The sequence below is a fragment of the Ciona robusta genome, chromosome 10, assembly GCF_009617815.1.
Source record: "Ciona robusta chromosome 10, ASM961781v2".
NCBI classification, from domain to species: Eukaryota; Metazoa; Chordata; class Ascidiacea; order Phlebobranchia; family Cionidae; genus Ciona; species Ciona robusta.
Window position 1 is genome coordinate 421,813 of NC_143244.1, and position 27,480 is coordinate 449,292.

Below are 27,480 nucleotides of genomic sequence, written 5' to 3' on the forward strand. Positions count from 1 at the left end.
TCAGCGGGGTGCTATATCTACTGTAGTACTAATTGCTTTTATAACCAGAAACCAAACATTTCATGACATCTCGTTATGTTTTATTCCTTTTTCTGGTATACAAGTACACGATACGGTATCGACAAGTCGTATCCGCAGTGTTGACGTGATTGACGGATTATTGTGGTTGGGTAATGTGACGTCACTTTAGGCGTCGAGTTGCAACAAGGATTTACGCTATAGGCTAATCATTTGCTTTGTGTTATTTTAGTATAAGTTTAATGCATATTAAAATGTAGCCTGCAAACAGTATATATGTAGCCTATTTACATGCATGGATTTGATGGATAATACCAAGGTGATCCTAGAGTACAAAAATTATAGCGACCATTTTCGATACCTTCTACTGGTGCCACTAACATAAAATTTTGGACACCGATTTATAATGTAACCCTGGTGTTTCGAAATTTGAACCATTTGTTGTCTAATATAGAAAACTTATAAGGTAACTTCTGTATGAATGTTCAAAAGCATGGTTGTAACTCATTTATCCTCGCATGATAGCGGGGCAACGACGGTCGTTATAACACCGATGTTCTGTTTTATACACCTCGTGTCCGCTTACGAGTTACCACGTATGTAACTTATTTATCCTCGCATGGCGGGCCAACGACAGTCGTTATAACACGGGTGTTATGTTCCATACACCTCGTGCTCGCTTACAAGTTACCGCGTGTGTAACTTATCTATCTTCGCATGGTGGGGCAACGACAATCGTTATAATTAGAGGTTGACCGATATATTGATGTACCGATATTATCAGCGGATATTTACGTTCTACCGATAATCAGTATCGGTAAAAAAGAGCCGATATTTCACCGATATATAAATGGTTCGTGCGAAGCGACGTGCGCCCTACTTGACCTTGACGCGTGTCGTAGTTTAACGTCCACGTGGTCGTAGCTTGACTTTGACGTGCTACGTAGTTTGACTTTTACGTGCGTCGTACTTCCGCCTTCACGTGCGCCCTACTTGACCTTGACGTGCGTCCTAGTTTAACGTCCACGTACGTCGTGGTTTGACCTTTGCGTGCGTCGTAGTTTAACCTTCTCGTGCATCGTAGTTTAGCCTTTACGTGCGTCGTAGTTTAACGTCCACGTACGTCGTAGTATGACCTTTACGTGCGTCGTAGTTTAGCCTTTACGAGCGTCGTAGTTTGACCTTCACGTACATCGTAGTTTAGCCTTCTCGTGCATCGTAGTTTAGCCTTCACGTGTATCCAGGTTTAGCCGTTACGAGCGTCCTAGTTTAACGTCCACGTGCGTCGTAGTTAAGCCTTTACGTGCGTCGTAGTTTGACCTTAACGTGCTTCGTAGTTTGACTTTTACGTGCGACTTAGTTTAGCCTTTACGTGCATCGTAGTTTAGCCTTCACGCGTCGTAGTTTGACTTTTACGTTCGTCTTAGTTTGAACTTTACGTGCATCGTAGTTTAGCCTTCACTCGTCGTAGTTTGACCTTTACGAGCGTCCTAATTGGTGATTGTGAATTGGCAGCCCTATGTTTACTTATGTACAAGCACCAAAGAGATTTTAATAAGCGATAATAAACTGGAAACACTGAAAGCGAATTCTCGATTTTCAGGGTTTTAGTCATGCGCGAGGCGACACGACCCATACAATGGGGGAGTAGGAAGTTAATCTCTTGTGGTAGGCTGACTCTTTGCTCCTGTTTGTTTCTTTTGTTATGACGTCACATTGTGGTCATGGATGAATGGGTTGTTACGGAGCAAGTGTTAGAAATGAAAAAATTAAAGCAAAGATCTTGGTTACAGCAAAGTTAGTAGAGACGTTGGGTTGTAATTCAAAACATCAGTTTAGCGGAGAATTAGAGATTAATATTTATACCTGTAACTCGCTCTGCCGTTCCAAATTTGATTTATTAACTTTTTGCTGTGGAAGTTAAAAAGTGAATAATCCTCCGGTACGTTTCCGATTAGGCATTTAGAAAGTATTAGACTGTTGGAGGTTGGTAGTTAGGAGTTCTTAGTTTGAGGTTTGTTGTTATACGGGTTATAGTACTTACGTTTAGCAGTTATCAGATAACGTAGGGGGAGAACTCCTTACTAGCACCATAACGTGTTTTGGTAAATAGGATATAGCCCCCACTGAATATACAGGATTGGTGGTTGGGTTAAATGACTCCATGTTGATCTGACTTCATATACAGGCTTCAGCGGGGTGCTATATCTACTGTAGTACTAATTGCTTTTATAACCAGAAACCAAACATTTCATGACATCTTGTTATGTTTTATTCCTTTTTCTGGTATACAAGTACACGATACGGTATCGACAAGTCGTATCCGCAGTGTTGACGTGATTGACGGATTATTGTGGTTGGGTAATGTGACGTCACTTTGGGCGTCGAGTTGCAACAAGGATTTACGCTATAGGCTAATCATTTGCTTTGTGTTATTTTAGTATAAGTTTAATGCATATTAAAATGTAGCCTGCAAACAGTATATATGTAGCCTATTTACATGCATGGATTTGATGGATAATACCAAGGTGATCCTAGAGTACAAAAATTATAGCGACCATTTTCGATACCTTCTACTGGTGCCACTAACATAAAATTTTGGACACCGATTTATAATGTAACCCTGGTGTTTCGAAATTTGAACCATTTGTTGTCTAATATAGAAAACTTATAAAGTAACTTCTGTATGAATGTTCAAAAGCATGGTTGTAACTCATTTATCCTCGCATGATAGCGGGGCAACGACGGTCGTTATAACACCGATGTTCTGTTTTATACACCTCGTGTCCGCTTACGAGTTACCACGTATGTAACTTATTTATCCTCGCATGGCGGGCCAACGACAGTCGTTATAACACGGGTGTTATGTTCCATACACCTCGTGCTCGCTTACAAGTTACCGCGTGTGTAACTTATCTATCTTCGCATGGTGGGGCAACGACAATCGTTATAATTAGAGGTTGACCGATATATTGATGTACCGATATTATCAGCGGATATTTACGTTCTACCGATAATCAGTATCGGTAAAAAAGAGCCGATATTTCACCGATATATAAATGGTTCGTGCGAAGCGACGTGCGCCCTACTTGACCTTGACGCGTGTCGTAGTTTAACGTCCACGTGGTCGTAGCTTGACTTTGACGTGCTACGTAGTTTGACTTTTACGTGCGTCGTACTTCCGCCTTCACGTGCGCCCTACTTGACCTTGACGTGCGTCCTAGTTTAACGTCCACGTACGTCGTGGTTTGACCTTTGCGTGCGTCGTAGTTTAACCTTCTCGTGCATCGTAGTTTAGCCTTTACGTGCGTCGTAGTTTAACGTCCACGTACGTCGTAGTATGACCTTTACGTGCGTCGTAGTTTAGCCTTTACGAGCGTCGTAGTTTGACCTTCACGTACATCGTAGTTTAGCCTTCTCGTGCATCGTAGTTTAGCCTTCACGTGTATCCAGGTTTAGCCGTTACGAGCGTCCTAGTTTAACGTCCACGTGCGTCGTAGTTAAGCCTTTACGTGCGTCGTAGTTTGACCTTAACGTGCTTCGTAGTTTGACTTTTACGTGCGACTTAGTTTAGCCTTTACGTGCATCGTAGTTTAGCCTTCACGCGTCGTAGTTTGACTTTTACGTTCGTCTTAGTTTGAACTTTACGTGCATCGTAGTTTAGCCTTCACTCGTCGTAGTTTGACCTTTACGTGCGACTTAGTTTGACCTTTACGTGCGTCTTAGTTTGACCTTTACGTGCGTCTTAGTTTACCCTTCTCGTGCATCGTAGTATAGCCTTTACGAGCGTCGTAGTTTGACCTTTACGTGCGTCTTAGTTTGACCTTTACGTGCGTCGTAACTTAGCCTTTACGAGCGTCCTAGTTTAACGTTCCCGTGCGTCGTAGTTTAGTCTTTACGTGCGTCGTAGTTTAACCTTCACGTGTATTGTAGTTTAGCCGTTACGAGCGTGCTAATTTAACATCCACGTACGTCGTAGTTTGACCTTTACGAGCGTCCTAATTGGTGATTGTGAATTGGCAGCCCTATGTTTACTTATGTACAATCACCAAAGAGATTTTAATAAGCGATAATAAACTGGAAACACTGAAAGCGAATTCTCGATTTTCAGGGTTTTAGTCATGCGCGAGGCGACACGACCCATACAATGGGGGAGTAGGAAGTTAATCTCTTGCGGTAGGCTGACTCTTTGCTCCTGTTTGTTTCTTTTGTTATGACGTCACATTGTGGTCATGGATGAATGGGTTGTTACGGAGCAAGTGTTAGAAATGAAAAAATAAAAGCAAAGATCTTGGTTACAGCAAAGTTAGTAGAGACGTTGGGTTGTAATTCAAAACATCAGTTTAGCGGAGAATTATAGATTAATATTTATACCTGTAACTCGCTCTGCCGTTCCAAATTTGATTTATTAACTTTTTGCTGTGGAAGTTAAAAAGTGAATAATCCTCCGGTACGTTTCCGATTAGGCATTTAGAAAGTATTAGACTGTTGGAGGTTGGTAGTTAGGAGTTCTTAGTTTGAGGTTTGTTGTTATACGGGTTATAGTACTTACGTTTAGCAGTTATCAGATAACGTAGGGGGAGAACTCCTTACTAGCACCATAACGTGTTTTGGTAAATAGGATATAGCCCCCACTGAATATACAGGATTGGTGGTTGGGTTAAATGACTCCATGTTGATCTGACTTCATATACAGGCTTCAGCGGGGTGCTATATCTACTGTAGTACTAATTGCTTTTATAACCAGAAACCAAACATTTCATGACATCTCGTTATGTTTTATTCCTTTTTCTGGTATACAAGTACACGATACGGTATCGACAAGTCGTATCCGCAGTGTTGACGTGATTGACGGATTATTGTGGTTGGGTAATGTGACGTCACTTTAGGCGTCGAGTTGCAACAAGGATTTACGCTATAGGCTAATCATTTGCTTTGTGTTATTTTAGTATAAGTTTAATGCATATTAAAATGTAGCCTGCAAACAGTATATATGTAGCCTATTTACATGCATGGATTTGATGGATAATACCAAGGTGATCCTAGAGTACAAAAATTATAGCGACCATTTTCGATACCTTCTACTGGTGCCACTAACATAAAATTTTGGACACCGATTTATAATGTAACCCTGGTGTTTCGAAATTTGAACCATTTGTTGTCTAATATAGAAAACTTATAAAGTAACTTCTGTATGAATGTTCAAAAGCATGGTTGTAACTCATTTATCCTCGCATGATAGCGGGGCAACGACGGTCGTTATAACACCGATGTTCTGTTTTATACACCTCGTGTCCGCTTACGAGTTACCACGTATGTAACTTATTTATCCTCGCATGGCGGGCCAACGACAGTCGTTATAACACGGGTGTTAGGTTCCATACACCTCGTGCTCGCTTACAAGTTACCGCGTGTGTAACTTATCTATCTTCGCATGGTGGGGCAACGACAATCGTTATAATTAGAGGTTGACCGATATATTGATGTACCGATATTATCAGCGGATATTTACGTTCTACCGATAATCAGTATCGGTAAAAAAGAGCCGATATTTCACCGATATATAAATGGTTCGTGCGAAGCGACGTGCGCCCTACTTGACCTTGACGCGTGTCGTAGTTTAACGTCCACGTGGTCGTAGCTTGACTTTGACGTGCTACGTAGTTTGACTTTTACGTGCGTCGTACTTCCGCCTTCACGTGCGCCCTACTTGACCTTGACGTGCGTCCTAGTTTAACGTCCACGTACGTCGTGGTTTGACCTTTGCGTGCGTCGTAGTTTAACCTTCTCGTGCATCGTAGTTTAGCCTTTACGTGCGTCGTAGTTTAACGTCCACATACGTCGTAGTATGACCTTTACGTGCGTCGTAGTTTAGCCTTTACGAGCGTCGTAGTTTGACCTTCACGTACATCGTAGTTTAGCCTTCTCGTGCATCGTAGTTTAGCCTTCACGTGTATCCAGGTTTAGCCGTTACGAGCGTCCTAGTTTAACGTCCACGTGCGTCGTAGTTAAGCCTTTACGTGCGTCGTAGTTTGACCTTAACGTGCTTCGTAGTTTGACTTTTACGTGCGACTTAGTTTAGCCTTTACGTGCATCGTAGTTTAGCCTTCACGCGTCGTAGTTTGACTTTTACGTTCGTCTTAGTTTGAAATTTACGTGCATCGTAGTTTAGCCTTCACTCGTCGTAGTTTGACCTTTACGTGCGACTTAGTTTGACCTTTACGTGCGTCTTAGTTTGACCTTTACGTGCGTCTTAGTTTAACCTTCTCGTGCATCGTAGTATAGCCTTTACGAGCGTCGTAGTTTGACCTTTACGTGCGTCTTAGTTTGACCTTTACGTGCGTCGTAACTTAGCCTTTACAAGCGTCCTAGTTTAACGTTCCCGTGCGTCGTAGTTTAGTCTTTACGTGCGTCGTAGTTTAACCTTCACGTGTATCGTAGTTTAGCCGTTTCGAGCGTGCTAATTTAACATCCACGTACGTCGTAGTTTGACCTTTACGAGCGTCCTAATTGGTGATTGTGAATTGGCAGCCCTATGTTTACTTATGTACAATCACCAAAGAGATTTTAATAAGCGATAATAAACTGGAAACACTGAAAGCGAATTCTCGATTTTCAGGGTTTTAGTCATGCGCGAGCCGACACGACCCATACAATGGGGGAGTAGGAAGTTAATCTCTTGTGGTAGGCTGACTCTTTGCTCCTGTTTGTTTCTTTTGTTATGACGTCACATTGTGGTCATGGATGAATGGGTTGTTACGGAGCAAGTGTTAGAAATGAAAAAATAAAAGCAAAGATCTTGGTTACAGCAAAGTTAGTAGAGACGTTGGGTTGTAATTCAAAACATCAGTTTAGCGGAGAATTATAGATTAATATTTATACCTGTAACTCGCTCTGCCGTTCCAAATTTGATTTATTAACTTTTTGCTGTGGAAGTTAAAAAGTGAATAATCCTCCGGTACGTTTCCGATTAGGCATTTAGAAAGTATTAGACTGTTGGAGGTTGGTAGTTAGGAGTTCTTAGTTTGAGGTTTGTTGTTATACGGGTTATAGTACTTACGTTTAGCAGTTATCAGATAACGTAGGGGGAGAACTTCTTACTAGCACCATAACGTGTTTTGGTAAATAGGATATAGCCCCCACTGAATATACAGGATCGCTGGTTGGGTTAAATGACTCCATGCTGATCTGACTTCATATACAGGCTTCAGCGGGGTGCTATATCTACTGTAGTACTAATTGCTTTTATAACCAGAAACCAAACATTTCATGACATCTCGTTATGTTTTATTCCTTTTTCTGGTATACAAGTACACGATACGGTATCGACAAGTCGTATCCGCAGTGTTGACGTGATTGACGGATTATTGTGGTTGGGTAATGTGACGTCACTTTAGGCGTCGAGTTGCAACAAGGATTTACGCTATAGGCTAATCATTTGCTTTGTGTTATTTTAGTATAAGTTTAATGCATATTAAAATGTAGCCTGCAAACAGTATATATGTAGCCTATTTACATGCATGGATTTGATGGATAATACCAAGGTGATCCTAGAGTACAAAAATTATAGCGACCATTTTCGATACCTTCTACTGGTGCCACTAACATAAAATTTTGGACACCGATTTATAATGTAACCCTGGTGTTTCGAAATTTGAACCATTTGTTGTCTAATATAGAAAACTTATAAAGTAACTTCTGTATGAATGTTCAAAAGCATGGTTGTAACTCATTTATCCTCGCATGATAGCGGGGCAACGACGGTCGTTATAACACCGATGTTCTGTTTTATACACCTCGTGTCCGCTTACGAGTTACCACGTATGTAACTTATTTATCCTCGCATGGCGGGCCAACGACAGTCGTTATAACACGGGTGTTATGTTCCATACACCTCGTGCTCGCTTACAAGTTACCGCGTGTGTAACTTATCTATCTTCGCATGGTGGGGCAACGACAATCGTTATAATTAGAGGTTGACCGATATATTGGTGTACCGATATTATCAGCGGATATTTACGTTCTACCGATAATCAGTATCGGTAAAAAAGAGCCGATATTTCACCGATATATAAATGGTTCGTGCGAAGCGACGTGCGCCCTACTTGACCTTGACGCGTGTCGTAGTTTAACGTCCACGTGGTCGTAGCTTGACTTTGACGTGCTACGTAGTTTGACTTTTACGTGCGTCGTACTTCCGCCTTCACGTGCGCCCTACTTGACCTTGACGTGCGTCCTAGTTTAACGTCCACGTACGTCGTGGTTTGACCTTTGCGTGCGTCGTAGTTTAACCTTCTCGTGCATCGTAGTTTAGCCTTTACGTGCGTCGTAGTTTAACGTCCACGTACGTCGTAGTATGACCTTTACGTGCGTCGTAGTTTAGCCTTTACGAGCGTCGTAGTTTGACCTTCACGTACATCGTAGTTTAGCCTTCTCGTGCATCGTAGTTTAGCCTTCACGTGTATCCAGGTTTAGCCGTTACGAGCGTCCTAGTTTAACGTCCACGTGCGTCGTAGTTAAGCCTTTACGTGCGTCGTAGTTTGACCTTAACGTGCTTCGTAGTTTGACTTTTACGTGCGACTTAGTTTAGCCTTCACGCGTCGTAGTTTGACTTTTACGTTCGTCTTAGTTTGAACTTTACGTGCATCGTAGTTTAGCCTTCACTCGTCGTAGTTTGACCTTTACGTGCGACTTAGTTTGACCTTTACGTGCGTCTTAGTTTGACCTTTACGTGCGTCTTAGTTTAACCTTCTCGTGCATCGTAGTATAGCCTTTACGAGCGTCGTAGTTTGACCTTTACGTGCGTCTTAGTTTGACCTTTACGTGCGTCGTAACTTAGCCTTTACGAGCGTCCTAGTTTAACGTTCCCGTGCGTCGTAGTTTAGTCTTTACGTGCGTCGTAGTTTAACCTTCACGTGTATCGTAGTTTAGCCGTTACGAGCGTGCTAATTTAACATCCACGTACGTCGTAGTTTGACCTTTACGAGCGTCCTAATTGGTGATTGTGAATTGGCAGCCCTATGTTTACTTACGTACAATCACCAAAGAGATTTTAATAAGCGATAATAAACTGGAAACACTGAAAGCGAATTCTCGATTTTCAGGGTTTTAGTCATGCGCGAGGCGACACGACCCATACAATGGGGGAGTAGGAAGTTAATCTCTTGTGGTAGGCTGACTCTTTGCTCCTGTTTGTTTCTTTTGTTATGACGTCACATTGTGGTCATGGATGAATGGGTTGTTACGGAGCAAGTGTTAGAAATGAAAAAATAAAAGCAAAGATCTTGGTTACAGCAAAGTTAGTAGAGACGTTGGGTTGTAATTCAAAACATCAGTTTAGCGGAGAATTATAGATTAATATTTATACCTGTAACTCGCTCTGCCGTTCCAAATTTGATTTATTAACTTTTTGCTGTGGAAGTTAAAAAGTGAATAATCCTCCGGTACGTTTCCGATTAGGCATTTAGAAAGTATTAGACTGTTGGAGGTTGGTAGTTAGGAGTTCTTAGTTTGAGGTTTGTTGTTATACGGGTTATAGTACTTACGTTTAGCAGTTATCAGATGACGTAGGGGGAGAACTCCTTACTAGCACCATAACGTGTTTTGGTAAATAGGATATAACCCCCACTGAATATACAGGATCGCTGGTTGGGTTAAATGACTCCATGTTGATCTGACTTCATATACAGGCTTCAGCGGGGTGCTATATCTACTGTAGTACTAATTGCTTTTATAACCAGAAACCAAACATTTCATGACATCTCGTTATGTTTTATTCCTTTTTCTGGTATACAAGTACACGATACGGTATCGACAAGTCGTATCCGCAGTGTTGACGTGATTGACGGATTATTGTGGTTGGGTAATGTGACGTCACTTTAGGCGTCGAGTTGCAACAAGGATTTACGCTATAGGCTAATCATTTGCTTTGTGTTATTTTAGTATAAGTTTAATGCATATTAAAATGTAGCCTGCAAACAGTATATATGTAGCCTATTTACATGCATGGATTTGATGGATAATACCAAGGTGATCCTAGAGTACAAAAATTATAGCGACCATTTTCGATACCTTCTACTGGTGCCACTAACATAAAATTTTGGACACCGATTTATAATGTAACCCTGGTGTTTCGAAATTTGAACCATTTGTTGTCTAATATAGAAAACTTATAAAGTAACTTCTGTATGAATGTTCAAAAGCATGGTTGTAACTCATTTATCCTCGCATGATAGCGGGGCAACGACGGTCGTTATAACACCGATGTTCTGTTTTATACACCTCGTGTCCGCTTACGAGTTACCACGTATGTAACTTATTTATCCTCGCATGGCGGGCCAACGACAGTCGTTATAACACGGGTGTTAGGTTCCATACACCTCGTGCTCGCTTACAAGTTACCGCGTGTGTAACTTATCTATCTTCGCATGGTGGGGCAACGACAATCGTTATAATTAGAGGTTGACCGATATATTGATGTACCGATATTATCAGCGGATATTTACGTTCTACCGATAATCAGTATCGGTAAAAAAGAGCCGATATTTCACCGATATATAAATGGTTCGTGCGAAGCGACGTGCGCCCTACTTGACCTTGACGCGTGTCGTAGTTTAACGTCCACGTGGTCGTAGCTTGACTTTGACGTGCTACGTAGTTTAACTTTTACGTGCGTCGTACTTCCGCCTTCACGTGCGCCCTACTTGACCTTGACGTGCGTCCTAGTTTAACGTCCACGTACGTCGTGGTTTGACCTTTGCGTGCGTCGTAGTTTAACCTTCTCGTGCATCGTAGTTTAGCCTTTACGTGCGTCGTAGTTTAACGTCCACGTACGTCGTAGTATGACCTTTACGTGCGTCGTAGTTTAGCCTTTACGAGCGTCGTAGTTTGACCTTCACGTACATCGTAGTTTAGCCTTCTCGTGCATCGTAGTTTAGCCTTCACGTGTATCCAGGTTTAGCCGTTACGAGCGTCCTAGTTTAACGTCCACGTGCGTCGTAGTTAAGCCTTTACGTGCGTCGTAGTTTGACCTTAACGTGCTTCGTAGTTTGACTTTTACGTGCGACTTAGTTTAGCCTTTACGTGCATCGTAGTTTAGCCTTCACGCGTCGTAGTTTGACTTTTACGTTCGTCTTAGTTTGAACTTTACGTGCATCGTAGTTTAGCCTTCACTCGTCGTAGTTTGACCTTTACGTGCGACTTAGTTTGACCTTTACGTGCGTCTTAGTTTGACCTTTACGTGCGTCTTAGTTTAACCTTCTCGTGCATCGTAGTATAGCCTTTACGAGCGTCGTAGTTTGACCTTTACGTGCGTCTTAGTTTGACCTTTACGTGCGTCGTAACTTAGCCTTTACAAGCGTCCTAGTTTAACGTTCCCGTGCGTCGTAGTTTAGTCTTTACGTGCGTCGTAGTTTAACCTTCACGTGTATCGTAGTTTAGCCGTTTCGAGCGTGCTAATTTAACATCCACGTACGTCGTAGTTTGACCTTTACGAGCGTCCTAATTGGTGATTGTGAATTGTCAGCCCTATGTTTACTTATGTACAATTGTCACGTGTATCGGAAGGTCACGATACGACGTGGTTTAGTTTGGGATTCTGACTCGGAAGTTCTCTTAACAGACAACACACTAGTACCTTGATCAGATGGTACACGACGTTTATTCTTAACACACACAACCTTATTCAAAGTTGTCACGTGTATCGGAAGGTCACGATACGACGTGGTTTAGTTTGGGATTCTGACTCGGAAGTTCTCTTAACAGACAACACACTAGTACCTTGATCAGATGGTACACGACGTTTATTCTTAACACACACAACCTTATTCAAATAGAATGATTAACATTAATACAAACACCTTTCTAAGAAACGTACGACACATAACAATAAACTGTAAGCCATATAGCATCATGACTACTAAACTCCAATCACTTGCAATACTTTGAGTTTTGAACCAAATGGGACGACTATTTATATGCGAGATACAATGGCTAGCGCACGAAGTGTTAAACTCCATGACCGCTCGTTATCAAGCATACAATAGACGTTTCCGTACGCAAATTATCTGGGGCGTAAGGTGCTCCGATAAAACAAAAGAATTAAGGCGAGAGGCTATACAGTAAAACAAAAGGCAGACGCGTGATTAATCCGCAGGATACCACGTTAGCGGTCCAGACGAACCAATTCCCAGGATATCGCTATGATTGATACAAAGCATTTGTGACACAACCCCCTTTTTAAGAGTTGTTTTGTTTTAAGAAAATAAAATAAACGTAAAGAAAATAACACAAATGTCTTTACAATACAAACGCGATGAGTATAAACGAAAACACAGTAAGCATAGCGGATTACATCCGGCTGAGATAGTCAGCCCCCACGTTATCACTGCCCTTTATATATTCGCATCGAATATCAAAGTTCTGCAAATACATTGCCCAGCGCATGATCCGGTCATTGTCAAATTTCGTTTTTTGGAGGAATGATAACGGTTGATGATCAGTTTGAATGACAAACTTCGTGCCATATAAGTACATCATGAATTTCTTTACGCCCCACACGACCGCCAGGCATTCTCGTTCGATGGTTGAGTATCGGCGTTCAGCACTTGAAAGCTTCTTACTCGCGTAGCTTACCGGGAAGTACTTTCCTTCATGAACTTGCATAAGAACTGCGCCGATCCCATCCCGCGAGGCATCTGTACGCAGCACGAATCCTAAAGAAGGGTCGGGAAGATGCAGGATTGGCTTCTTTGAGAGCATTAACTTGAGGTTGTTAAAGGCCCTGTCCTGTGCATCACCCCACTCCACGATGTCAGGATGTCCTTTCTTTGTAAGGTCGGTAAGAGGTACGGCCACCGCAGCATAGTTTGCGATGTAGTCGCGATAGTATCCTGTCAAGCCTAGAAATGAACGTACTTCAGTTTTGGATTTTGGCCTGGGTGCATCGCGAATCTTTCGGACGTTGTCATCGTGCAATCCGATGACATTGTTTCCCACATGATGTCCCAAGAAGTCGACATCGCCGGCTCCCAATCGACATTTTGTTGGGCGAGCGGTAACGTTGGCGCGAGCTAGCCGTTTAAACAGTTCTTCGAGAGTTGCGAGATGGTCGTTCCAGGTGCGCGTGTGTACAATGACGTCATCAATGTAGTGTTCGACGTTTTCCATGCCTTCAAGAAGCTTTCGCATTCCCCGTACGAATGTCGCACTGGAGTTTTTCATTCCAAATGGAATTTTGCAGAATTCGTAACACCCGTCTGGTGTGACGAAAGCCGTTTTTTGTATGTCATCCTCAGCTACTTTGACTTGCCAGTAGCCTTTGGTCAGGTCGATTGTTGAAAAGTAGTGATCATTAGAAAGCGTATTGAAGACTTCTTTAGCGGTGGTCATTGGTTCAGGGTCAAATATTGTTAGATTGTTCAATTTGCGATAGTCAATACATATGCGATTCGTACCATCCTTTTTACGAACCATTACGACTGGCGACGCGTATGGTGAGGTTGATGGTCGAATAATCCCCGCTTGCAACATTTCTTGAATATCGTCTCGTAATGACTTGCGTACATGAAACGGCACCATGTATGGCTTTGACCTCACTGGTCTGTCACTCGTTAGGTTAATAACATGTTCTACTAGCCCCATCGATCCAGGTTTTTCGGAGAACACTCCTGAATATGCCTTAACGATCAGCATTATGTCCCGCCTTTGTTGTTCCGTAAGTGAGTCGCCCGTTTTTATATCATCTGTTGTTTCATGGTGAACACCCAAATTCAATTCAAGTAGCTTATCGTCATCTACGGAGTCCGTCGTTTCACAGCATAATGCTCTGATAACTTGCACGTCTCTGGTGGCCGCCTTTTCTTCGCGGTTCCGCTGAATGTATTTCTTGAGTAGGTTAATATGATAAATTTTTAGTTTACCTTTCACATCAACCCGATAATCATTGGTCCCGACTTTTCCTTTCACTTCGTACGGTCCTTTCCACTGCATTAATAGTTTATTGCTGTCCGTTGGCAGAAGAATTAGGACTTGGTCACCCTCTGAAAGCTCACGCTTCTTTGCTTTCCGGTCATGGTTTTTCTTGTATCGGCTCTGTGCATCTGTACTCGATGCTTTTGCTATTTGCATTGTCTTCTCCAACCTCTCACGTAATTCAAATACGTACTGGTAGCTGCACATTGTTTCTCTGTCTGTTGTTTCGTTGGTTAGCATATCCTTTAAAATATGAAGTGGCCCTCTAATCGTTCGACCGTAAAGAAGTTCGAAGGGTGCAAACCCCGTTGATTCCTGAGGAACTTCACGGTATGCAAAAAGTAACGGATTGATGTACCGATGCCACTGTTGCGGTTGTTCAGCACATAACCTCTTTAACATCGTCTTTAGGGTGCCGTTAAATCTCTCAACTAGCCCGTTGCATTGTGGAGAGTAAGGCGTTGTTCTGAGATGGCGAACCTTCAGTAATCTTTCAACTTCTTTCATGCACCCGGACATAAATTGGGTTCCCTGATCCGACAAGATCTCACTTGGTACACCTACTCTGCTGAATATGTCCACCAATGCTTCTGCCACGTCTTCCGTCGCAATGTTTTTTAATGGAACCGCTTCGGGATACCTTGTAGCGTAGTCAACCATGGTCAGTAGATAACGATGTCCCTTCTCACTTGGTGGTTGGATTGGGCCAAGCAAGTCTACTGCTACCCTTTCAAATGGCACATCAATCAAAGGCATTTTCTGGAGCGGGGCCTTTGCAACTTTGCCTCTGCTAATCGTCTTCTGACAGACATCACATGATCTGCAAAAACGTGTCACGTCACTTCTGATACCTGGCCAGTAGAAGTTCGAAAGGATCCGATCTAGCGTTTTCTTTACTCCCATGTGACCTGCCATTATAGAGTCATGAGCGATTCCTATTATCTTGTTCCGAAGGTTACTCGGAACTAACAGCTGCAGTATGGGCTTGCCGTCGTTTACATTAGGATTCCAAAATTGTCTGTAGAGGAGGTTCATTTTTTTCATAAACTTAACATGTCCATTGTTCCCAGAGGTTTCGTTGGATTTTTCCCGAAATTTGTCTAACGATGTATCCGAGTCTTGGGCGATTTGGAAGGTTTTCTTATTAATGGCTTCGTCGAATCCTGTACAGCCGTGTATCTTTAAGGGTTTTAATTGATGGTGTTCACGAGCCTTTGATCTTGTGACCACTGCACAGGACTTTACAGATGTCGCGGGCCAGTTAGGATCAGGAGAGTCCCAATTCCTGGCCCCGGGGATATTTCCAATTATGAGATCTCCATTCAGATTGGTAACACAGACGACTTCGAGAGTTCCGGAATAATACGGCGTGTCAATTTCGACGATCGCCACTGGAGCAGCTTTAGGTCGTCCTACAAAGCCTTGAAGGTTCTGATATTCTCCCGTGAGTTGTTTATCCAAGACTAATGATCTACGAATAAGCACCGTTGTACATCCAGTGTCCCGCAATGTTTCCACGGTTTTGCCATTAACGCGTCCGAGTACCGACTTTAAATTGCGGTTGTGGACTTGAACCACCATTGCGTTTTGTGTCCGTTCTGTTGAGTTACGCGTTGTGCCTCTGGTGACCATTGCAGTACATTCCCTAGCAGCGTGTCCATACATTCCACAATTAAAACACTGGCGACCAATAGGACCCGATCGGTACGCACGCTGGTTTACGTCCCATGATCCTGTTCTCTCGTGGTTGGCATAATATACTGTAGCTCGCGTGCGCTTTGATTCTGAGCTAAATCCGTTTATCAGTTTCTTCAAGGGACTTAGGAATTTGTCGGCCATTTCCGCAAACTCTGTCATGTTTGTAGTGGAATGCTGCCTCATATACAAGGATAGGTCGCGATAACTTTCTCTGTGGAATTTTTCTCGAAAAAACAGCTCCTTGAGTCCTTTGTACGTCTTTTCGACTCCAGCCATTTCTACCCAATTGTCCAAGTAGTTTTCAAACCGAATAAAATACTGAGAAACCGTCTCGTCTTGTTGCTGGTTCTCACTGTTGAACTTATTTCGGTATCCAACCTCACGCAACCCATACCGCTCTCGGAGCGCACGTTTCAATATTTCGTAGTCTCTTCCCTCCTCGGCTGACAATCGTGAGAATACCCCCAATGCTTTTCCGGTAAGTAGTGCGCTTAGCCAGGTTGCCCATTGGGTTTTCTCCCAGCCGCTATTCTCAGCATACCTCTCAAACCGAAGCAGGTAGCCATCCATGTCATCCATGTTGTCTACAAATTTTGGTAGCTCTGGCCACTTGCTAGTGCCATTGACACTTACTACCGACGCCGTGCTAGTAGTTTCATCACGTCGTTGTCTATCTTCCAGCTCCAGCTTTCTCAATTCCAATTCGTGTTGGCGAACCTGATGTCTTTCTTCGGTTTCATCTGCACGTTTCTTCGCTTCTATTTCATCAGAACGTTTCTTTTCTGCAATCTCATCCGCACGTTTCTTCGCTTCCATTTCATCAAAACGTTTCTTTTCTGCAATCTCATCCGCACGTTTCTTCGCTTCCATTTCATCAAAACGTTTCTTTTCTGTAATCTCATCCGCACGTTTCTTCGCTTCCATTTCATCAAAACGTTTCTTTTCTGTAATCTCATCCGCACGTTTCTTCGCTTCCATTTCATCTGCACGCTTTTTCTCATCCCGAACCGCTATTCTTTCTTCTCGTTCAAGCTGCGTTTTCACGAAGTCACGCAAATTATCGCCGGTATATCCTAATCGATTACCAGTTTCCATCCAATGATCAATAGACTCCATTGCCGATCCTACCAGGGTTGCTGCTTAACTTCGCTTATATAATCAGATAGTTCCCGGACGAGCCCCCAGTTGTCACGTGTATCGGAAGGTCACGATACGACGTGGTTTAGTTTGGGATTCTGACTCGGAAGTTCTCTTAACAGACAACACACTAGTACCTTGATCAGATGGTACACGACGTTTATTCTTAACACACACAACCTTATTCAAATAGAATGATTAACATTAATACAAACACCTTTCTAAGAAACGTACGACACATAACAATAAACTGTAAGCCATATAGCATCATGACTACTAAACTCCAATCACTTGCAATACTTTGAGTTTTGAACCAAATGGGACGACTATTTATATGCGAGATACAATGGCTAGCGCACGAAGTGTTAAACTCCATGACCGCTCGTTATCAAGCATACAATAGACGTTTCCGTACGCAAATTATCTGGGGCGTAAGTTGCTCCGATAAAACAAAAGAATTAAGGCGAGAGGCTATAGAGTAAAACAAAAGGCAGACGCGATATCGCTATGATTGATACAAAGCATTTGTGACAACAATCACCAAAGAGATTTTAATAAGCGATAATAAACTGGAAACACTGAAAGCGAATTCTCGATTTTCAGGGTTTTAGTCATGCGCGAGGCGACACGACCCATACAATGGGGGAGTAGGAAGTTAATCTCTTGTGGTAGGCTGACTCTTTGCTCCTGTTTGTTTCTTTTGTTATGACGTCACATTGTGGTCATGGATGAATGGGTTGTTACGGAGCAAGTGTTAGAAATGAAAAAATGAAAGCAAAGATCTTGGTTACAGCAAAGTTAGTAGAGACGTTGGGTTGTAATTCAAAACATCAGTTTAGCGGAGAATTATAGATTAATATTTATACCTGTAACTCGCTCTGCCGTTCCAAATTTGATTTATTAACTTTTTGCTGTGGAAGTTAAAAAGTGAATAATCCTCCGGTACGTTTCCGATTAGGCATTTAGAAAGTATTAGACTGTTGGAGGTTGGTAGTTAGGAGTTCTTAGTTTGAGGTTTGTTGTTATACGGGTTATAGTACTTACGTTCAGCAGTTATCAGATAACGTAGGGGGAGAACTTCTTACTAGCACCATAACGTGTTTTGGTAAATAGGATATAGCCCCAGCGGGGTGCTATATCTACTGTAGTACTAATTGCTTTTATAACCAGAAACCAAACATTTCATGACATCTCGTTATGTTTTATTCCTTTTTCTGGTATACAAGTACACGATACGGTATCGACAAGTCGTATCCGCAGTGTTGACGTGATTGACGGATTATTGTGGTTGGGTAATGTGACGTCACTTTAGGCGTCGAGTTGCAACAAGGATTTACGCAATAGGCTAATCATTTGCTTTGTGTTATTTTAGTATAAGTTTAATGCATATTAAAATGTAGCCTGCAAACAGTATATATGTAGCCTATTTACATGCATGGATTTGATGGATAATACCAAGGTGATCCTAGAGTACAAAATAATAGCGACCATTTTCGATACCTTCTACTGGTGCCACTAACATAAAATTTTGGACACCGATTTATAATGTAACCCTGGTGTTTCGAAATTTGAACCATTTGTTGTCTAATATAGAAAACTTATAAAGTAACTTCTGTATGAATGTTCAAAAGCATGGTTGTAACTCATTTATCCTCGCATGATAGCGGGGCAACGACGGCCGTTATAACACCGATGTTCTGTTTTATACACCTCGTGTCCGCTTACGAGTTACCACGTATGTAACTTATTGAACACGTTAGTGGTCATATAGATCCTTTTTCGTCGAACAGTTGTTCTTGGCTTTGTTGTTGTTGCTGATAGGGCGATTATTTTCCGCACTTATCCTAATTCTTAATTCTAGAATTTTTCTTTAATCTCTTGATTGAAATCAAATCGTAATATATATTTATAATTTTTAGACTGAATTTTCAGTCTAAAAATTATACTTTCCTCATGCACTTTACATAGCGGGAACACTGTCTGGCAGTTTGGCGGGAAACGACGGCAAGCGTGTTGTATCTACACAACGATTCACGACTGAATTAAACTATTAACATTTAAGTGGGGACGCATTAAATGCACTACTCTTATACCGTATTATCATTAATCGTAATTGAAACATTATTTTTAATTCAACATCACATGATTAATATTAACTTCTAACATTACCTAATTACTGCGTGATTACGGTTTGTCAAAATTCATAAAAACAAACATTTTTAAGCGACGGCAACGTTAACTAGTGTAAGTTTACAATAAACACATGGTACATGAGTTGTTCAAAGCGTTTTTACACATATTCTTTACCAATCACTCAATCCTCATACGTCATAAGTTTCATTAGTTATAATACATGTATAAATACATTCTGCCTACTGCTCCACAGTCACCAATGGCGACTAGAACCCGTTTTGTTGGTTACTTCAGATTTGTTTTGATCGAGCCCAGTCGACAGTGTAGTAAAAGGATTAACTAATATAGCAGGGTGGGGGTAGATGGGTCACCTTTTCATTTTGTTTTCTCTTTTCATTTGGTAGTAAACAAAGAACATTTAATGAATTATAAAATCGTATCTTCACGACTTCCACAGACCGTTGTTAATTGTTTAAAACACGATCAGGCTATTTGGATATTATGTGTTAAAGGTGTCCCATCTTTCCCGACTCTACTATCTTATGCTAATTAGTTTAAAACGTGTTCATTCATTAGATCTGTGATCTCTTGTTTATCCTCGCATGGCGGGCCAACGACAGTCGTTATAACACGGGTGTTCTGTTTCATACACCTCGTGCTCGCTTACAAGTTACCGCGTGTGTAACTTATCTATCTTCGCATGGATTGGGCAACGACAGTCGTTATAACTAGAGGTTGACCGATATATTGGTGCACCGATATTATCAGCGGATATTTACGTTCTACCGATAATCAGTATCGGTAAAAAAGAGCTGATATTTCACCGATATATAAATGGTTCGTGCGAAGCGACGTGCGCCCTACTTGACCTTGACGCGTGTCGTAGTTTAACGTCCACGTGGTCGTAGTTTGACTTTGACGTGCGACGTAGTTTGACTTTTACGTGCGTCGTACTTCCGCCTTTACGTGCGCCCTACTTAACCTTGACGTGCGTCCTAGTTTAACGTCCACGTACGTCGTAGTTTGACCTTTACGTGCGTCTTAGTTTGACCTTTACGTGCGTCGTAGTTTAGCCTTCTCGTGCATCGTAATTTAGCCTTCACGTGTATCTAGGTTAGTCGTTACGAGCGTCCTAGTTTAACGTCCACGTGCGTCGTAGTTTAGCCTTTACGTGCGTCGTACTTTGACCTTAACGTGCTTCGTGGTTTGACCTTTACGTGCGACTTAGTTTAGCCTTTACGTGCATCAGAGTTTAGCCTTCACGCGTCGTAGTTTGACCTTTACGTTCGTCTTAGTTTGAACTTTACGTGCATCGTAGTTTAGCCTTCACGCGTCGTAGTTTAACCTTTACGTGCGTCTTAGTTTGACCTTTATGTGCGTCGTAGTTTAGCCTTCACGCGTTGTAGTTTGACCTTTACGTGCGTCTTAGTTTGACCTTTACGTGCATCGTAGTTTAGCCTTCACGCGTCGTAGTTTGACCTTTACGTGCGACTTAGTTTGACCTTTACGTGCGTCGTAGTTTGACCTTCACGTGCGTCTTAGTTTGACTTTTACGTGCGTCTTAGTTTGACCTTTACGTGCGTCGTAGTTTAGCCTTTACGAGCGTCCTAGTTTAACGTCCACGTGCGTCGTAGTTTAGTCTTTACGTGCGCCGTAGTTGAACCTTCACGTGCGTCTTAGTTTGACCTTTACGTGCGTCTTAGTTTGACCTTTACGTGCGTCGTAGTTTAGCCTTTACGAGCGTCCTAGTTTAACGTCCACGTGCGTCGTAGTTTAGTCTTCACGTGCGTCTTAGTTTGACCTTTACGTGCGTCTTAGTTTAACCTTCTCGTGCATCGTAGTATAGCCTTTACGAGCGTCGTAGTTTGACCTTTACGTGCGTCTTAGTTTGACCTTTACGTGCGTCGTAATTTAGCCTTTACGAGCGTCCTTGTTTAACGTCCACGTGCGTTGTAGTTCAGTCTTTACGTACGTCGTAGTTTAACCTTCACGTGTATCGTAGTTTTGCCGTTACGAGCGTGCTAGTTTAACATCCACGTACGTCGTAGTTTGACCTTTACGAGCGTCCTAATTTAACGTCCACGTGCGTCGTAGTTTAGCCTTAACGTGCGTCGTAGTTTGACCTTTACGTGCGTCTTAGTTTGGCCTTTACGTGCGTCGTTGTTTGACCTTTACGTGCGTCTTAGTTTGACCTTTACGTGCGTCTTAGTTTGACCTTTACGTGCGTCGTAGTTTAGCCTTTACGAGCGTCCTAGTTTAACGTCCACGTGCGTCGTAGTTTAGTCTTCACGTGCGTCTTAGTTTGACCTTTACGTGCGTCTTAGTTTAACCTTCTCGTGCATCGTAGTATAGCCTTTACGAGCGTCGTAGTTTGACCTTTACGAGCGTCTTAGTTTGACCTTTACGTGCGTCGTAATTTAGCCTTTACGAGCGTCCTAGTTTAACGTTCCCGTTCGTCGTAGTTTATTCTTTACGTGCGTCGTAGTTTAACCTTCACGTGTATCGTAGTTTAGCCGTTACGAGCGTGCTAGTTTAACATCCACGTACGTCGTAGTTTGACCTTTACGAGCGTCCTAATTGGTGATTGTGAATTGGCAGCCCTATGTTTACTTATGTACAATCACCAAAGAGATTTTAATAAGCGATAATAAACTGGAAACACTGAAAGCGAATTCTCGATTTTCAGGGTTTTAGTCATGCGCGAGGCGACACGACCCATACAATGGGGGAGTAGGAAGTTAATCTCTTGTGGTAGGCTGACTCTTTGCTCCTGTTTGTTTCTTTTGTTATGACGTCACATTGTGGTCATGGATGAATGGGTTGTTACGGAGCAAGTGTTAGAAACGAAAAAATAAAAGCAAAGATCTTGGTTACAGCAAAGTTAGTAGAGACGTTGGGTTGTAATTCAAAACATCAGTTTAGCGGAGAATTAGAGATTAATATTTATACCTGTAACTCGCTCTGCCGTTTCAAATTTGATTTATTAACTTTTTGCTGTGGAAGTTAAAATGTGAATAATCCTCCGGTACGTTTCCGATTAGGCATTTAGAAAGTATTAGACTGTTGGAGGTTGGTAGTTAGGAGTTCTTAGTTTGAGGTTTGTTGTTATACGGGTTATAGTACTTACGTTTAGCAGTTATCAGATAACGTAGGGGGAGAACTCCCTACTAGCACCATAACGTGTTTTGGTAAATAGGATATAGCCCCCACTGAATATACAGGATTGGTGGTTGGGTTAAATGACTCCATGCTGATCTGACTTCATATACAGGCTTCAGCGGGGTGCTATATCTACTGTAGTACTAATTGCTTTTATAACCAGAAACCAAACAGTTCATGATACCTTGCTATGTTTTATTCCTTTTTCTGGTACACAACTACACGATGCGGTATCGGGCAAAAGCTTACTTGACGGCTGGGCAAAGGCTTGTAAGAGCCCGCTATTAACCTTTACTGACCTCGTGGTCTCAGTGCAGAAAGTGGTTTCTCGTTATTGAACACGTTATAGTGGTCATATAGATCCTTTTTCGTCGAACAGTTGTTCTTGGCTTTGTTGTTGTTGTTGTTGCTGATAGGGCGATTATTTTCCGCACTTATCCTAATTCTTAATTCTAGCATTTTTCTTTAGTCTCTTAATTAAAATCAAATCGTAATATATATTTATAATTTTTAGAGTGAATTTTTTTTTTAGAGTGAATAAAACCGCACGATGAGCGATTAATTAACGATTACTTTCCTCATGCACTTTACATAGCGGAAACACTGTCTGGCAGTTTGGCGGGGAACGACGGCACGTGTTGTATAAGATAAGAAATCCACACAACGATTCACGACCGAATCAAACTATTAGCATTTAAGTGGGGACGCATTAAATGCACTACTCTTATACCGTATTATCATTAATCGTAATTGAAACATTTTTTTTTAATTCAACATCATATGATTAATATTAACTTTTAACATTACCTAATTACTGCGTGATTACGGTTTGTCAAAATTCATGAAAACAAACGTTTTTAAGCGACGACAACGTTAACTAGTGTAATGTACAATAAACATATGGTACAGGAGTTGTACAAAGCGTATTTACACAATCATATTCTTTACCAATCACTCAATCCTCATACGTCATAAGTTTCATTAGTTATAATACATGTATAAATACATTCTGCCTACTGCTCCACAGTCACCAATGGCGACTGGAACCCGTTTTGTTGGTTACTTCAGATTTGTTTTTGATCGAGCCCAGTCGACAGTGTAGTAAAAGGGTTAACTATAATATAGCAGGGTGGGGGTAGATGGGACACCTCTTCATTTTGTTTTCTCTTTTCATTTGGTAGTAAACAAAGAACATTTAATGAATTATAAAACCGTATCTTCACGACTTCCACAGACCGTTGTTAATTGTTTAAAACACGATCAGGCTATTTGGATATTATGTGTTAAAGGTGTCCTATCTTCCCCGACTCTACTATCTTATGCTAATTAGTTTAAAACGTGTCCATTCATTAGATCTGTGATCTCTTGTTAGTTATTGTGTTAGGGAAAGGGCGAATTATATACCGGACAGAATCACGTGACAACAGTGTGATGTCACGCGATAAAATGAAGTGATGTCACGCGATAAACGGGCGTCGTAGTTTGACCTTTACGTGCGTCGTAGTTTAGCCTTTACGAGCGTCCTAGTTTAACGTCCTCGTGCGTTTAGTCTTTACGTGCGTCGTAGTTTAACCTTCACGTGTATCGTAGTTTAACCTTTACGGGCGTCGTAGTTTGACCTTCACGTGTATCGTAGTTTAACCTTTACGGGCATCGTAGTTTGACCTTTACGTGCTTCGTAGTTTAACCTTCTCGTGCATCGTAGTTTAGTGCGTCGTAGTTTAGCCTTTACGAGCGTCCTAGTTTAACATTCACGTGCGTCGTAGTTTGACCTTTACGTGCGTCGTAGTTTAACCTTCTTGTGCATCGCAGTTTAGCCTTTACGTACGTCGTAGTTTTACTTTTACGTGCGTCGTAGTTTTTCCTTTACCTGTGTCGTAGTTTATTCTTCTCGTGCATCGTAGTTTAGCCTTTACGTGCGTCGTAGTTTGACCTTTACGTGCGTGTTAGTTTGACCTTTACGTGCGTGTTAGTTTGACCTTTACGTGCGTCGTAGTTTAACTTTTACGTGTATCATAGTTTAGCCTTTACGTACGTCGTAGTTTGACCTTCTCGTGCATCGTAGTTTAGCCTTTACGTACGTCGTAGTTTTTCCTTTACGTGTGTCGTAGTTTAACCTTCTCGTGCATCGTAGTTTAGCCTTTACGTGCGTCGTAGTTTGACCTTTACGTGCGTGTTAGTTTGACGTTTACGTGCGTCGTAGTTTAGCCTTTACGAGCGTCCTAGTTTAACCTTCACGTGTATCGTAGTTTAGCCTTTACGTACGTCGTAGTTTGACCTTCACGTGCGTCGTAGTTTGACCTTTACGTGCGTGTTAGTTTGACCTTTACGTGCGTCGTAGTTTGACCTTCACGTGTATCGTAGTTTAACCTTTACGGGCATCGTAGTTTGACCTTTACGTGCTTCGTAGTTTAACCTTCTCGTGCATCGTAGTTTAGCCTTTACGTGCGTCGTAGTTTAGCCTTTACGAGCGTCCTAGTTTAACATTCACGTGCGTCGTAGTCTGACCTTTACGTGCGTCGTAGTTTGACCTTTACGTGCGTGTTAGTTTGACGTTTACGTGCGTCGTAGTTTAGCCTTTACGAGCGTCCTAGTTTAACCTTCACGTGTATCGTAGTTTAGCCTTTACGTACGTCGTAGTTTGACCTTCACGTGCGTCGTAGTTTGACCTTTACGTGCGTGTTAATTTGACCTTTACGTGCGTCGTAGTTTAACCTTTTCGTGCATCGTAGTTTAGCCTTTACGTGCGTCGAAGTTTGACCTTTACGTGCGTGTTAGTTTGACCTTTACGTGCGTCGTAGTTTAGCCTTTACGTGCGTCCTAGTTTAACATTCACGTGCGTCGTAGTTTAACCTTCTCGTGCATCGTAGTTTAGCCTTTACGTACGTCGTAGTTTGACTTTTACGTGCGTCGTAGTTTGACCTTTACGTGCATCGTAGTTTAGCCTTTACGTACGTCGTAGTTTGACCTTTACGTGCGTCGTAGTTTGATCTTTACGTGCGTCGTAGTTTGACCTTTACGTACGTCGTAGTTTGACCTGTACGTGCGTCGTAGTTTGACCTATACGTGCATCGTAGTTTAGCCTTTACGTGCGTCGTAGTTTAACCTTCACGTGTATTATAGTTTGACCTTTATGTGTGTTGTACTTTAGCCTTCATGCGCGTCCTAGTTCCGTACAAAAGCAACACCTATGATGGTACCTACTAAGAACATACATACCAACTCATTTTTCTCTATTATAACTTGCAATATCTTGAATACAGGTATTAATTTTGATTAATACTGATCCTTTTATGTTTCGCTATAGTGTCGAATATCGGTAAAATATCGGCATCGGTAAAAGCTAAAAATATCGGTATCGGTGCAAAAAATGATATCTGTCGGTCTCTGGTTGTGACATGGGTGTTTTGTTTCATACATCTTGTGAGAGCTTACGAGTTACAACTAGGATGCAATGTTGGGGATCCTGTGTGACGACGTCATATTGTTTAACCATATAAGGTATTGATGGCAACTTGTATAAGGCGTTTAGCGATGGATTATGTTTATAAGACGTGGTTTTTTCGTTTATTTATTGACGTAACGTATTTTTTATTTATCCCTTCAATTACAATGACAAGGTTCATATTTAACTAAAAGAATGAAAAGATCGGGATTAATGGTAAAACAACAGTGGTTATAACAACACGCTAAGGGTAAAATTAATGAAAAGGGCATTTGGTTGAAAAGCGTGGCTATTAAAGCCTGTAATAAGCGACTTACATTGGGTTGCAAGTATAAGTTTAAAACAAACTAAGTTATAATTGGAAGACAAGTTTACGTAAAGACACGACCCATACAATGAGGGTCGGCTTTTTTGATACAAAGATTGGTTCATGGTGGAAAAACAAAACCCCAAAATTAGTTTCTACAAAATACGTGAACTTGATCTTTATGAAACCTTGAAATTATAACAAAGGTTATGAGGAAATACAAACTGCTGGCCGTGATTATGTAATAAGTGCTGACATGACTGGCACATCTTGCTTGGATTACTAAATAACACAGACTTATGTTTTGTTGCAGGTGAAACAACAATCACATAGGGTATTTGTAATGTAATGGCAACGTTGGGTGTTTGTGTATAAAGCGTTAATACCAAAACATGGATGACGAAGACCAAACACAAGTAAGAGTTTATTACGCAGTGTTTGTGATGTCATTGTTGGTTACGTAGGTTTTTATTGCCAGTTAGTTTGTTAATGTTAGTTTCGTAGGTTGTACATCGATGTTTCAAGATTTGCCATTTATTTATTCTTGACAGGCGTTATGACACAGAAGGTCTGTTTCAAATACCTCGTGCCCGCTTACAAGTTACCACTAACCTATCGCAATGTTTTTAAAGTTAGGCCCAAAAAGTTTAAACCGAATCGCTTTGGTTGGGCCTAAATAGCCTTTTTAATCCAGTTATTAATTTTCAATAGAAAACAATTTACTTTAATTAGAGCCTGGGTATTCCCCTGCACCAGTACCATTATTAGTTGTATCTCTATTAAGCAAGTTAGGTGATGGTAACAATTAGTTAACATATACTGCTTGGAATACATTGGTTTAAACCAACAATATATTCCTGAATTAAATCTCAATTATTCCACCCAGCATGAAGTAGTGGGAAGCTCTCATGAAGCTCTTACATCAAGCAACGATGACACCAGCCATCCTTCAATAAGTGAACCTCAACCTACTTTTTCTTCACAAGATGTGTCCATACCTGCTCTTAACTCCACTCAGGTGAATTACAATCTTCATTCATTGGATGTTAACTCTGTTTTGGTTATCTAATATTATATAAGTGTGATCTTGTGAACTTTTCTGTTGCTTAGCTTCACTAAACAAGTTGCATTCCTCTGTTTAAGGTTACCCCCGTCTCTCTCCCCGTTGCAACAAATGATCAGCAGCGACCTGTGACGATAAACAACCCAGAAGATGTTCATTTTCACCAGCAAACACAAAATGAACTCCATTTTCACCAGCATTACCACCATCATCAGCAAACACTGCAAAACATTTCACAGAATGTAAACATGCAACAGCATCCGCAACAACAGAATTTACAACAACAACAGATGCTGTCATACCAACAACAACAACATCAGCAACCACAACATGAGCCACAATATGTACAACAACAACAACAACAACAACAACCAATCAACCCAAATGAAGTTGACCATCCCCCATCCACAACTGTTAATGATCAAGCTTATGGTGAGTTATGTAACATAAGGTGAACACACTTTGTGTTTCAACCAATTATTGGAAAAACACAACTCAACTGTCTTGTCACTTAGGGTGCTAGTCGTGCTACAATATATTGATTTTTAT

The 27,480-nt window shown here is 41.6% G+C and overlaps 2 protein-coding genes across 17 annotated transcripts in view; one reads left to right on the forward strand and one right to left on the reverse strand.

Annotated features, from left to right (window-relative positions):
* Window positions 1-27,480, forward strand: part of LOC149729237 (uncharacterized) — a 76,305-nt gene that overhangs the window by 21,097 nt on the left and 27,728 nt on the right. For 11 of the 16 annotated variants that reach the window (XM_089886338.1, XM_089886341.1, XM_089886328.1 and 8 more), the window contains 2 exons: window positions 26,755-26,886; window positions 27,012-27,363. The exons of 2 other annotated variants lie outside the window; for them this stretch is intronic. In XM_089886338.1, the coding sequence (XP_089742464.1) occupies window positions 27,180-27,363 (184 nt within the window). In that variant the 5' untranslated portion in view covers window positions 26,755-26,886; window positions 27,012-27,179. Of the gene's footprint in view, window positions 1-25,277; window positions 25,618-26,181; window positions 26,285-26,754; window positions 26,887-27,011; window positions 27,364-27,480 lie in introns of those variants that run through there. 3 more of the 16 variants (XM_089886331.1, XM_089886330.1, XM_089886333.1) reach the window with 3 other exon arrangements.
* LOC149729239 (uncharacterized) lies at window positions 11,796-17,308 on the reverse strand. The gene has a single exon (XM_089886325.1). It carries the CDS (start codon window positions 16,801-16,803, stop codon window positions 12,367-12,369), a length of 4,437 nt encoding a protein of 1,478 aa, XP_089742451.1. The 5' UTR covers window positions 16,804-17,308; the 3' UTR covers window positions 11,796-12,366.